Raw genomic sequence first — 14,359 nt, 5'->3', positions numbered from 1 at the left:
ATCTATCAGACAGTTTTTGGTAAAAACAGTTATATAACTTACTGATTGGCGTGAGTGATTTGTCCGTTAAGTTTTGTCCTGAAAATCATGACATATTTTGATTAAGTACAATGAGCATTTAGGTATTCAGATTAAGAATAACAACATGTGTAGTTTGATCCCGTGTCGTTGTAAACCGTTTCAGTTATCTGATAATGTGTTATTTAAATCTAATCTAAAACGAATAATACCATTGTATGGCAAAACATAGAAACCTCATCACACTATGTGAAAGATCAGCAGGATTTAAACGTGTATGGAACAAGGAAATAAGAATGGTTATGGGAGACAACTGGATAGGCATAAATAGGGGAGATAACTGAATAGGCATGAAAAGGAGAGATAAATGAATAGAGATGAATAGGGGAGATAACTGGATAAGAATGAATAAGGGAGACAACTCGAAAGGCATGGATAGGGGAGACATCTCAATAGAATGAGTGGGGGTAGACAACTGTATAAGAATGAGTAAGGGCCATAACTGGATAGAAATGAGTAGTGGAGACAACTGTATAAGAATGAGTAAGGGCCATAACTGGATAGAAATGAGTAGTGGAAACAACTGGATAAGAATGAGAAGGGGAGACAACTTGATAAGAATGAGTAGGCGAGACAATTGGATCAGAATGAGTAAGGGAGGCAACTGGACAGAATGGATGGAATTTTGAGTAAAACTGCATTAAAATAGGTGGAGGACATCTAAACTATTATAATTGGTATATGAAAACTGAATAAGAGAGGATATATTAAAATATAGATTGGAATCTGGGAGGTGAGGCTGGTGGTGGACTAATTCACTTGATAACAGCTGATGGAATCAAACCTGTTGTATTTAATGTTATATAAAGATGAGCTGGTTCTGTGAAGTGCGGTTCATTGTACGTTGTTCTGAAACCATAATGATAGCTGTACCAATATTCATACCAGTAGACTGAACATGATAACATAATTACGTCAATAGTCAAAATTAATAAATTTCAAGAAAAGCCTTCAAAAACAGAGTAAGCAATGGTTAATTTCATGTTATAACTTAACACCATTAACAATTTAGCAGTATATGCTATCAAAGAATACATGTACTTGATTATTAGATTGTTAGCAGACATTATCTTCGGTAGCCAAGACTTCTGCTCATCGAGCATAATGCTATCATTGAAAAGTCTTGGCTTGCGATGATAGTAATGAAAAACACAAACTACGACGATGCATGCAAGTACATACGAGAGAGTAATTTAGTTTTCAGGAAAGAAATGCTAGGAGGTATTAATATCCAGTAATGGAAAGTTAATATCGGCGAACTGAGTGACTCCTACTGTATTACCTGTCGGTACCCAGTTTGTCAAATGAGAATTTTCTAGGACCAATTGGTTCATTCAGAACGATTAAGTATTTTCATTTTGGAAGCAGCATTCGTTTTAAAAAGGAGTCAATTCCATTAAAAGATACAAAATGTACACGTTTCCTTTGTCAGGAGAAGGGCGTGCGATACCAGTAACTCATGGCCATAAAGCATCCTGTTCTGTGTGTATCATGTTTCTCATAAAATCCGTGTAGCTACCTGTTTATGACCAGGAGTTACCGTCAACAAGATTAACTAGAAATAAGAAATGCTACAAATCTAAATGTGCGGTCACCATAGTAGAAGTAAACATTGATACAAATCTAAATGTGCGATCACCAGAATAGAAGTAAACATTGACACAAATCTAAATGTGCGGTCACCAGAACAGAAGTAAACATTGATACAAATCTAAATGTGCGGTCACCAGAATAGAAGTAAACATTGATACAAATCTAAATGTGCGGTCACCAGAATAGAAGTAAACATTGATACAAATCTAAATGTGCGGTCACCAGAACAGAAGTAAACATTGATACAAATCTAAATGTGCGGTCACCAGAACAGAAGTAAACATTGATACAAATCTAAATGTGCGGTCACCAGAATAGAAGTAAACATTGACACAAATCTAAATGTGCGGTCACCAGAACAGAAGTAAACATTGATACAAATCTAAATGTGCGGTCACCAGAATAGAAGTAAACATTGATACAAATCTAAATGTGTGGTCATCTTATCAAAAAGATATGTAGGAATATCCAGCTTGACCACAAACAAGACGTAAAGTACCCCGTTATTTGGAATGTGCTTGTATCATAGTGATCCGGATAATTGTATGTTTGGTTCAGTATGTATGACTGTTTTCCAGCGGTGCATCCACATGGCAACACATATTGACATTATAATTGTTCCTATATTTGTTCAAACAACGTTTCATATTGTCAAAGACCTGACCCCTATTTCTTGAAACAAAAGTGCAGACTTAAGTCAAAACTAGTTCTTCTCCTTATATAACTTATATGAAAATTAATGACTTAAGTCAGTTTTTTACTTAAGTTTGTTTCGAGAAATTGGTCAATGTAATAGAAGCTTCAAATTGTCATAATCTTCATGTACGAGTCTTTATCGTGTTAGTATCTACACATGTACACGATATAGAGGCTACAATACAGAGTGTGGAACGTTTCTCCTACCCGTTGTGATTATTGACGTTTGTTTAAGTAGGCCAGCAATCATCTTCCGATCTGAAATATTACAATAACAAGGTTAACACAAGTAAGGATATAATAACCTTAAAAATAACACGTTTACTCATGCTGATAATTGTTACGACAATTTTGTGTATATAAGATAGGAAACCAGTGCTGTCGTAGAACAGATGAAGATGCCACTCCGATCTGGTTTGTACATGTATTCTCTGATCTACAATACATCTGATCGCATATAATGATCGACCTAACTTTGTTTCGCTCATCGCCGAATCTCCAGTGGTTACTATCACTGACCTTATATCCACCCCTGGACTATCTTGTAGTAAACTGGAGGCAGTTTAAGAGAAAAGGTATACCTTTATACACTTATTTTGATTTACACCTAAGGATAAAACTGTATACCTGTGACTTTTATTGCCTCCAGTCAGTGATTGTAACCCCTGGAGTTCCGCTACACTCTCCCTGCAGGCCTGCACAGGTCTTCGAAGAGACATTACATTGTAATTTTGTAACAGGAGATGGGAAAATGAAATCATGCATCAGGACCCTGGATGATACCAATCGAGCCAATCTGATTAAATTACAGATCCTTATTACACGTGTATGACTATGTTTTATAACAGGATCTGACAACATTCCATTAGGGGTCACATTCTGGTGACCTCTATACTATAGATGATCTGACAACATCCCATTAGGGGTCACATTCTGGTGACCTCTATACTATAGATGATCTGACAACATCCCATAAGGGGTCACATTCTGGTGACCTCTATACTATAGATGATCTGACAACATCCCATTAGGGGTCACATTCTGGTGACCTCTATACTATAGATGATCTGACAACATCCCATTAGGGTCACATTCTGGTGACCTCTACATATAGATGATTTGACAACATCCCATTAGGGGTCACATTCTGGTGACCTCTATACTATAGATGATCTGACAACATCCCATTAGGGGTCACATTCTGGTGACCTCTATACTATAGATGATCTGACAACATCCCATTAGGGGTCACATTCTGGTGACCTCTATACTATAGATGATCTGACAACATCCCATTAGGGGTCACATTCTGGTGACCTCTACACTATAGATGATTTGACAACATCCCATTAGGGGTCACATTCTGGTGACCTCTATACTATAAATGATCTGACAACATCCCATTAGGGGTCACATTCTGGTGACCTCTATACTATAGATGATCTGACAACATCCCATTAGGGGTCACATTCTGGTGACTTCTATACTATAGATGATCTGACAACATCCCATTAGGGGTCACATTCTGGTGACCTCTATACTATAGATGATCTGACAACATCCCAATTAGGGGTCACATTCTAGTGACCTCTATACTATAGATGATCTGACAACATCCCATTAGGGGTCACATTCTGGTGACCTCTATACTATAGATGATCTGACAACATCCCATTAGGGGTCACATTCTGGTAACCTTGGAAATTACAGGATCTTGATAGGGGACGAAACAGTAAGAAAAAGCTGTCAGAATTCTTTTCTTGCATGTAGTCATGTCGTCGAAATAGCACAACAAAGCTAAATGTACATGTATACTGGGACGAAATAGTATTTTCAATGGATATAGCAATGCATTTGATCTGAAGTACAGTTGGCAAAAATCTTATGTGGTTATACGTATCCGTATTTTAATCAGATTGCCAATTGAGCTACATGATTTTGAAGGTACACCACGATATTTATCTCCACGTGGATTTACTTTTAGTACGTGTGTATAAGGACGATTTACCACTGAAAACTCCAGTATAGACATTATACCGACCCAAACCTGTCAAGGACGGACATTATACAGAGTCGACCCAAACCTGTCAAGGACGGACATTATACAGAGTCAACTCAAACCTGTCAAGGACGGACATTATACAGAGTCAACTCAAACCTGTCAAGGACGGACATTATACAGAGTCAACTCAAACCTGTCAAGGACGGACATTATACAGAGTCGACCCAAACCTGTCAAGGACGGACATTATACAGAGTCAACCCAAACCTGTCAAGGACGGACATAATACAGAGTCAATCCAAACCTGTCAAGGAGGGACATTATACAGAGTCAACCCAAACCTGTCAAGGACGGACATTATACAGAGTCAACCCAAACCTGTCAAGGACGGACATTATACAGAGTCAACCCAAACCTGTCAAGGACGGACATTATATAGAGTCAACTCAAACCTGTCAAGGACGGACATTATACAGAGTCAACCCAAACCTGTCAAGGACGGACATTATACAGAGTCAACCCAAACCTGTCAAGGACGGACATTATACAGAGTCAACCCAAACCTGTCAAGGACGGACATTATACAGAGTCAATCCAAACCTGTAAAGGACGGACATTATACAGAGTCAACCCAAACCTGTCAAGGACGGACATTATACAGAGTCAACCCAAACCTGTAAAGGACGGACATTATACAGAGTCAACCCAAACCTGTCAAGGACGGGCATTATACAGAGTCAACCCAAACCTGTAAAGGACGGACATTATACAGAGTCAACCCAAACCTGTCAAGGACGGACATTATAAAGAGTCAACCCAAACCTGTCAAGGACGGACATTATAAAGAGTCAACCCAAACCTGTCAAGGACGGACATTATACAGAGTCAACCCAAACCTGTCAAGGACGGACACTATACAGAGTCAACCCAAACCTGTCAAGGACGGACATTATATAGTCAACTCAAACCTGTCAAGGACGGACATTATACAGAGTCAACCCAAACCTGTCAAGGACGGACATTATACAGAGTCAACCCAAACCTGTCAAGGACGGACATTATACAGAGTCAACCCAAACCTGTCAAGGACGGACATTATATAGAGTCAACCCAAACCTGTCAAGGACGGACATTATATAGAGTCAACCCAAACCTGTCAAGGACGGACATTATATAGAGTCAACCCAAACCTGTCAAGGACGGACATTATACAGAGTCATCTCAAACCTGTCAAGGACGGACATTATATAGAGTCAACCCAAACCTGTCAAGGACGGACATTATATAGAGTCAACCAAAACCTGTCAAGGACGGACATTATATAGAGTCAATCCAAACCTGTCAAGGACGGACATTATACAGAGTCAACCCAAACCTGTCAAGGACGGACATTATATAGAGTCAACCCAAACCTGTCAAGGACGGACATTATATAGAGTCAACCCAAACCTGTCAAGGACGGACATTATACAGAGTCAACCCAAACCTGTCAAGGACGGACATTATACAGAGTCAACCCAAACCTGTCAAGGACGGACATTATACAGAGTCAACCCAAACCTGTCAAGGACGGACATTATACAGAGTCAACCCAAACCTGTCAAGGACGGACATTATACAGAGTCAACCCAAACCTGTCAAGGACGGACATTATACAGAGTCAACCCAAACCTGTCAAGGACGGACATTATACAGAGTCAACCCAAACCTGTCAAGGACGGACATTATATAGAGTCAACCCAAACCTGTCAAGGACGGACATTATACAGAGTCAACCCAAACCTGTCAAGGACGGACATTTGTCCTAAAGTCAGGTCGAACATTCATGCGGTGAAAAATATAAAATGGTATTAAAGTTGGAACTTAGAATGGGTCTCACTCCGACTTTCAACTTTAATATCTTTCACATTTGCAGAGAACAGAGAAACGCCTACCACGTATAAGTAAAATACAAATACTTTGGCTTGTGAATGTACATAAAAAGTCCATTGTGTTATAACATGTTTTTCTACTCGACTAATTAATCCGCTCAGTAAAGTTGTTCGTAACATTGTTTGGAGGAAGAATCTACAAATATACACAATCAATTCAATTACAGTTTATATTATTGCCTTGGTAGTGTGAGATCTGCGCCCTAATTATTCTCATACACATGTACATTGTCGATTCATTTTTCTTTTACGTAAAAAATGCTAATATACATGTAAAATGTATCTTCTACAGGGAGCGTACAAAAATATAAATGTACATACATATTTCATGATCTGGAGTCACGCGCCACGAACCTTAGACGTAATTATAAATGGTTGCCTAGGCAACAAACATTAAACTGAAAGATTGATTAACCGGACCCGGTACACTGGGTGGAGTCTACCGATAACGAGACTGTCCACAGTTAATGCACTCCTTAACAGGATGTTTTTTGTGCATATAATAACTGAATATATGTACGTACAGGCATCCATATGACGGATATCCGACAGTCCCATTGTATATATTTACACATATGCATCAGAGTGACATGGAGACTTTGCAGTTTATCAGACTGTATATACATCTATATGTGTATTTATAATGTTTCAAGACACTTTCATTAAATAGTGTTTGACACACATGTCAGAATTCTAAAACAAATCATTCCCGTCATCATCAGACACAATCAAATGCCGTCCTTGACAACAGCTGCAAGTTAGGATAAATCATGGTTATGTAGGATTCGTATCTAGGGCTGGAAGTCATGTTCTGAACTTTCATAAACAACAAACATACTATAGGAAGGAGAATTCTGGTGCAATTCTGAACCCTTGTTCAAGCGAATAATTGATAATCAATTCGACGCTTGTTTTTCAGTTAAAAACATTGCTTTTTATAACTACGAGCTCGGGCGAATCAATATTTTGTAATGTATACTGAACAGTAATAGTCAGACAGACAACTGCTATATTAATTTAATTGATATTCAATTACATTCATATTCCACGGGGATCTCATTTCGTCCTTAACTTGATGCATTCCATGACAAGTAAATTCGTTGAATTTATATCCCCCGCTTTCGATAATCAAAGACCCATAACTCCTCCAAATAGGGTCCTATATAAAAGTGCTGATCGTTCTTGGCCAATGCCCCGAAACATTTAATCATGTTTCGAGAAAATCCGGTAATATATGCGAGAGTTATTGACGAAAACCGCGGGAAATGCCGTTTTTCGTTAATCAAAGGGCCATAACTCAGTCAAATAGTGTCCGATGAAAGTACCGAGCAAACTCATCCGAGCCCTTGACACATTTAACCATGTGGCCAAGATACAAAAAAATCGCTTAAGATTTGTGGCAATTATTGCACGGAAACCAAGCGCTACAGACAGAGAGACAAACAGACCTAAATTAATATTCCCCGTTTGGTGATAGCGGGGGACAAAAAGCTTTGTATCAAAATCTCATGATTTACACTACCCCTATATTGGTACACCCATATAAAATCTTTAAACATTCAGTCATGTTTTTGGAGAAATTTGTTCGTTGTCTAGAATATCTTGTTGTTTATTTCGTTGCTATGAAACCAATATCATAATACAAGGAAATTTATTTTATAATTTAATATAATGAGATCATGGTCATATGTTACAATGTACAAGATTTAATAACTACTAGCAAAAATAATTTGAAAGCCTACACTCACAAAAATGATACACCTTAAACAACAAACAAAGTATTAGTATTCTATCAGTGACATTATGAGATCGGCAATGTCTTTACTTATTATCTCAACCTTCTCAAACCATAGTTCGTAAACTGAGACGGCCGTACTACTTCAATAGTAGAGGATAAAATTGATTGCAGCCAAGATATGATCTTTTAAATTAATGTAAATCTACAACTAGTGTTGACATTATAACGGCCTGTTTACTTAACAAAAAATTCTATTAAAAACCGGTTTGAAGTAGACGATACCATATTCTATAGTCCAACCTACATATAACGCTTGGGACTAACTGTAAAGCCTGAAACAGAATAATGGTCGATATGTTAAATGAAAAATACAGACGAATTACCATATAACGTACGCGTTACGAAAAATCGTATATCGCATTGTTCTGTTATCAATTATACGGGCATTGATATCAAAGATAGTTTAAACATTTATATAGGTCTTGGTGGGTTCAATCCTTAGTTCGAAGTTTTATGTTGGTTTTTGTGAGTTCGGGGGGTAGTTCGAACGTTTTATATTGGTTTTTGTGAGTTCGGGACGTAATTCGAAGTTTTATAGAGGTCTTCGTAGGTTCAAGACATAGTTTGAACATTTATTTAGGTTTTGGTGGGTTCAAGACGTTTTTTGTATAGGTCTAGATTCGTTCAAGACGTTCATTCTAGTAGTCTGAACCCCAGTTTTAAGATGTTTCCTGTTTACCGCTCGTTGTTTTCGTGAGGGCTATATGACCACGTGAATGATTAAACAGTTAGTTTTTATACACTACAGTATTCACAGCAATATGAAATCAGTTAATCACAAATATTTCAACCCACGAAATGATTTTAAAGTTCAACACCACAAAAGAAAATGCCCACAAACATTTCACGTTACATAGTACCTGTATTCTTGGGCTGCCTGCTACATATATTTTTTATTAGTATTTCTATCATATTGATGGATCCGTTACCGTCGTGAATCTCTAATGGTATTTTACAGGTATTAGGGCCTGTTGGAGTATTGACGGATGCATTCTAATATATACTTGGTGCCAAGGATACTGATTGTTATATAGATAAAACCAGGACCTCGTCAGAACAATAATCAATAGACCGACAGGTAAATCCGTCACGTGATCCGTGATCCTCATCATCCTGATGGTGTTCTCAACGTAAGCTTAATTGAAGCACGGCGACATGTTGGGTATAGAACACTATGCTATGGATCTGTGAAGTAGCAGCCACTATTTTGTGAGAGAGAAGCATGTGTTTACGAGAAAGAAACATGTGTTAATGCGTGAGAAAGAAACATGTGTTTATGTGTGAGAAAGAGGTATGGGTTTATGTGTGAGAAAGAAGTATGTGCTTATGAGAAAGAAACATGTGTTTATGTGTGAGAAAGAGGCATGGGTTTATGTGTGAGAAAGAAGTATGTGCTTATGAGAAAGAAACATGTGTTTATGTGTGAGAAAGAAATATGTGTTTATGTGTGAGAAAGAAGTATGTGCTTATGAGAAAGAAACATGTGTTTATGTGTGAGAAAGAAATATGTGTTTATGTGTGAGAAAGAAGTATGGGTTTATGTGTGAGAAAGAAAGCATGTGTTTATGTGTGAGAAAGAGGCATGGGTTTATGTGTGAGAAAGAAGTATGTGCTTATGAGAAAGAAACATGTGTTTATGTGTGAGAAAGAAATATGTGTTTATGTGTGAGAAAGAAGTATGGGTTTATGTGTGAGAAAGAAGCATGTGTTTATGTGTGAGAAAGAAGTATGTGCTTATGAGAAAGAAACATGTGTTTATGTGTGAGAGAGAAACACGTGTTAATATGTGAGAAAGAAGTATGGGTTTATGTGTGAGAAAGAATCAAGTGTTTATGTGTGATAAAGAAACGTGTGTCAATGTGTGAGAATTATGTGTTTACGAGAAAGAAACATGTGTTTATGTGTGAGAAAGGAGCATGTGTTTATGTGTGAGAAATAAGTATGTGTTTACGAGAAAGAAATGTGTGTTTATGTGTGAGAAAGAAACATTTGTTAATGTGTGAGAAAGAAGCATGTGTTTATGTGTGAGAAAGAAGTATGTGTTTACGAGAAAGAAGCATGTGTTTATGTGTGGGAAAAAACGTGTTAATGTTTGAGAAAGAAGTATGAGTTTATGTGTGAGAAAAATCAAGTGTTTAAGTGTGATAAAGAAACATGTGTCAATGTGTGAGAATTATGTGTTTACGAGAAAGAAACGTGTGTTTATGTGTGAGAAAGAAGCATGTATTTATGCGTGAGGAAGAAGCATGTTTTAATGTGTGAGAAAGAAGCATGTGTTTATGTGAAAGAAAGAATTATGTGTTTACGAGAAAGAAGCATATGTTTATGTGTGAGAAAGTAGGATGGGTTTATGTGTGAAAAAGAAGCATGTATTTATGTGTGAGAAAGAAGCATGTGTTTATGTGTGAGAAATAAGTATGTGTTTATGTGTGAGAAAACAGCATATGTTTATGTGTGAGAAAGAAGTATGTGTTTACGAGAAAGAAATGTGTGTTTATGTGTGAGAAAGAAGCATGTATTTATGCGTGAGAAAGAAGCATGTGTTTATGTGTGAGAAAGAAGTATGTGTTAACGAGAAAGAAATCTGTGTTAATGTGTGAGAAAGAAGTATGGGTTTATTTGTGAGAAATAATCAAGTGTTTATGTGTGATAAAGAAACATGTGTCAATGTGTATGAATTATGTGTATACGAGAAAGAAACATGTGTTTATGTGTGATAAAGAAGCATGGGTTTATGTTTGAGAAAGAAGCATGAATTATGTGTGAGAAAGAAGCATGTGTTTATGTGTGAGAAATAAGTATGTGTTTATGAGTGAGAAAAAGCGCAGGTGTTTATGTGTGAGAAAGAAGTATGTGTTTACGAGAAAGAAACATGTGTTTATGTGTGAGAAAGAAACATGTGTTAATGTGTGAGAAAGAAGCATGTGTTTATGTGTGAGAAGGAAACATGTGTTTATGTGTGAGAAAGAAGCATGTGTTTATGTGTAAGAAAGAAACATATGTTTATGAATGAAAAAGAACCCTTGAGGCCAGACCGATAAAGTGTACAAAAAACGCAAAAATACACAGGTGTACATGCCAAAAGCACAGCAGTAGTCTCTAATTACTGTGATAGGCGTATTCATACACGTTTTTAGGCCACAGACTCTGCTTTCATTAAATGTTGTCTACGCTTGAAATATGATATTGACAAAAATCGACTTCCCCTGGCTTTTTGCCACTCACCTCACAAAGGTTGCGATGTGTCCCCATGTATACCTTGTATTATATCAAATGTAACTATGTACACAGTTTACCCCGGTGGTTTTCAGGACAAAAAACGTGGTTAAAGAGAACTGGAGGGGTGCGTGGTTATTTTTGAATTGATGTTGATTTACCTTTATTTAATGTACTTTGATTGCTCAGTAACGTTTGTGCTCACTAGATAAAATCAATGGGCGAAAATGAGGTATATATAGCAAGAAAAGGTCTGTACTTTGTATGGTAAAACACGTACCATTAGAGGCACGTCTCGTAGACATTTTAACGATAAAGCAAATAACCTTCAATTTACACATAACAGAACCACTACAAAATTCTATTCTGTAATATTTGCAAAACGACAAATTATAAGGGGTAAACTCATACTTTTTATTTAGTTTACAACCATCGTGAAAGTAGTTTGTATGGGAAACTTCACAACCTTTCTCGTTTTAACGGGTACTCAATTTGGAACCAGAAACAACGTGGTTCAATAAACAAGATCGTTTTCCAGCGAGTTACATAATATCGCCCATTGAAATCTCTGTTCGATTTATTTGAGTTTGAATATGTTCTCTATAAATAAACGATACTATTGATACTAATAATGTCGTAATGATTATGTGTGATCCATGTCCGTTTGCTTACGTGTCTTTTCCTGGTTACACGTGTATCAAATTGGAAACGTATGAAATTTGAAGAAGTTACATGAGCTGTTTGAGAACAGTTAAGTTTGAATCTTGCATTCCTTCTTATAAAAGCCGAACAAAGAACATTTTGAACAACGACCTCTTGCAATTCTTAAAAACCCATGAAAATCCTTACAATGATTGTTCATCCCCCCCCCCCCCCAAAAAAAAAAAAAAAAAAAAAAAAAAAAAAGCAGTTCTAATTCTTAACGATACTGTTAAGCAAATCAACATTTAATACGTGCACCAAAATCCTTAATCCCATTGGGTTACAAGACCTTTCCAATTGTTTAAGGCCTTACAATACCGACGCCATAGGTATTCCATCAACCCTTTAAAATCTTTCTAATTATGGCTAAAGGCCAAGATGTATAGAAGAAAGAAGAACTTGTACATTGTGGAATGACACTGCTCCCTTGTTCGTTAACAATTCCAATGCCTCGAAACATGATATTAATTAAATGACATGAGATGATGTTTTTCTGTTACCAAACTTGAGATGTTTAATTGGTAACATAAAAAAATACCTTTTTTCTCTTCATTTACCAAACTTTTAACAGTTCTATATAATGTACAATTAGTATATGTACAATGTTACAAACGATATTTTCCTTCCTGAACCAAAACATTTGATACGTTCAGTGTGTATAGTTTGGTATTTTCGATTATTTCATCAGAGAGCATTGTCTTAATTCACGTTTATGATAGCTACGGCTTGTTATATTGAGGAAGGTCCCCACTATATTGTCTCCTTGTTATATTACAGTGTTAATATTGAGGAAGATCCCCACTATATTGTCTCCTTGTTATATTACAGTGTTAATATTGAGGAAGGTCACCACTATATTGTCTCCTTGTTATAGTGTTGATATTGAGGAAGGTCTCCACTATATTGTCTCCTTGTTATATTACAGTGTTAATATTGAGGAAGGTCCCCACTATATTGTCTCCTTGTTATATTACAGTGTTAATGTTAAGGAAGGTCTCCACTATATTGTCTCCTTGTTATATTACAGTGTTAATATTGAGGAAGGTCCCCACTATATTGTCTCCTTGTTATATTACAGTGTTAATATTGAGGAAGGTCCCCACTATATTGTCTCCTTGTTATATTACAGTGTTAATATTGAGGAAGGTCCCCACTATATTGTCTCCTTGTTATATTATAGTGTTAATGTTGAGGAAGGTCCCCACTATATTGTCTCCTTGTTATATTACAGTGTTAATATTGAGGAAGGTCCCCACTATATTGTCTCCTTGTTATATTATAGTGTTAATATCGAGGAAGGTCCCCACTATATTGTCTCCTTGTTATATTATAGTGTTAATATTGAGGAAGGTCCCCACTATATTGTCTCCTTGTTATATTATGGTGTTGATATCGAGGAAGGTCCCCACTATATTGTCTCCTTGTTATATTATAGTGTTAATGTTGAGGAAGGTCCCCACTATATTGTCTCCTTGTTATATTACAGTGTTAATATTGAGGAAGGTCCCCACTATATTGTCTCCTTGTTATATTACAGTTGTTATATTACAGTGTTAATATTGAGGAAGGTCCCCACTATATTGTCTCCTTGTTATATTATAGTGTTAATGTTGAGGAAGGTCCCCACTATATTGTCTCCTTGTTATATTACAGTGTTAATATTGAGGAAGGTCCCCACTATATTGTCTCCTTGTTATATTACAGTGTTAATATTGAGGAAGGTCCCCACTATATTGTCTCCTTGTTATATTATAGTGTTAATATTAAGGAAGGTCCCCACTATATTGTCTCCTTGTTATATTACAGTGTTAATATTGAGGAAGGTCCCCACTATATTGTCTTCTTGTTATATTATAGTGTTAATAATGAGGAAGGTCCCCACTATATTGTCTCCTTGTTATAGTGCTGATATTGAGGAAGTCCCCACTATATTGTCTCCTTGTTATATTACAGTGTTAATATTGAGGAAGGCCTCCACTATATTGTCTCCTTGTTATATTACAGTGTTAATATTGAGGAAGGTCCCCACTATATTGTCTCCTTGTTATATTACAGTGTTAATATTGAGGAAGGTCCCCACTATATTGTCTCCTTGTTATATTATAGTGTTAATATTGAGGAAGGTCCCCACTATATTGTCTCCTTGTTATATTATAGTTTAATATTGAGGAAGGTCCCCACTATATTGTCTCCTTGTTATATTACAGTGTTAATATTGAGGAAGGTCCCCACTATATTGTCTCCTTGTTATATATTATAGTGTTGATATTGAGGAAGTCCCCACTATATTGTCTCCTTGTAATAGTGTTGATATTGAGGAAGGTCTCCACTATATTGTCTCCT

The 14,359-nt window shown here is 36.7% G+C and overlaps 1 protein-coding gene across 10 annotated transcripts in view; it reads right to left on the bottom strand.

Moving 5' to 3' along the window:
- The window catches only part of LOC138329088 (carbohydrate sulfotransferase 10-like), a 53,611-nt gene that overhangs the window by 23,820 nt on the left and 15,432 nt on the right, over window positions 1-14,359 (bottom strand). For 4 of the 10 annotated variants that reach the window (XM_069275820.1, XM_069275821.1, XM_069275823.1 and 1 more), the window contains exons 2-3: window positions 2,575-2,625; window positions 43-78 (exon numbers count right to left, since the gene is read on the bottom strand). The exons of 1 other annotated variant lie outside the window; for it this stretch is intronic. In XM_069275820.1, coding sequence (XP_069131921.1) covers window positions 43-78; window positions 2,575-2,625 — 87 coding nt within the window. The remainder of the gene's footprint in view (window positions 1-42; window positions 79-2,574; window positions 2,626-14,359) is intronic. 5 more of the 10 variants (XM_069275822.1, XM_069275824.1, XM_069275826.1 and 2 more) reach the window with 2 other exon arrangements.

The sequence above is a fragment of the Argopecten irradians genome, chromosome 8 (genome assembly GCF_041381155.1).
Source record: "Argopecten irradians isolate NY chromosome 8, Ai_NY, whole genome shotgun sequence".
Lineage (NCBI taxonomy): Eukaryota > Metazoa > Mollusca > Bivalvia > Pectinida > Pectinidae > Argopecten > Argopecten irradians.
Note: the sequence above shows the minus strand (reverse complement) of the source record. Positions and strands in the feature narration are given on the sequence as shown.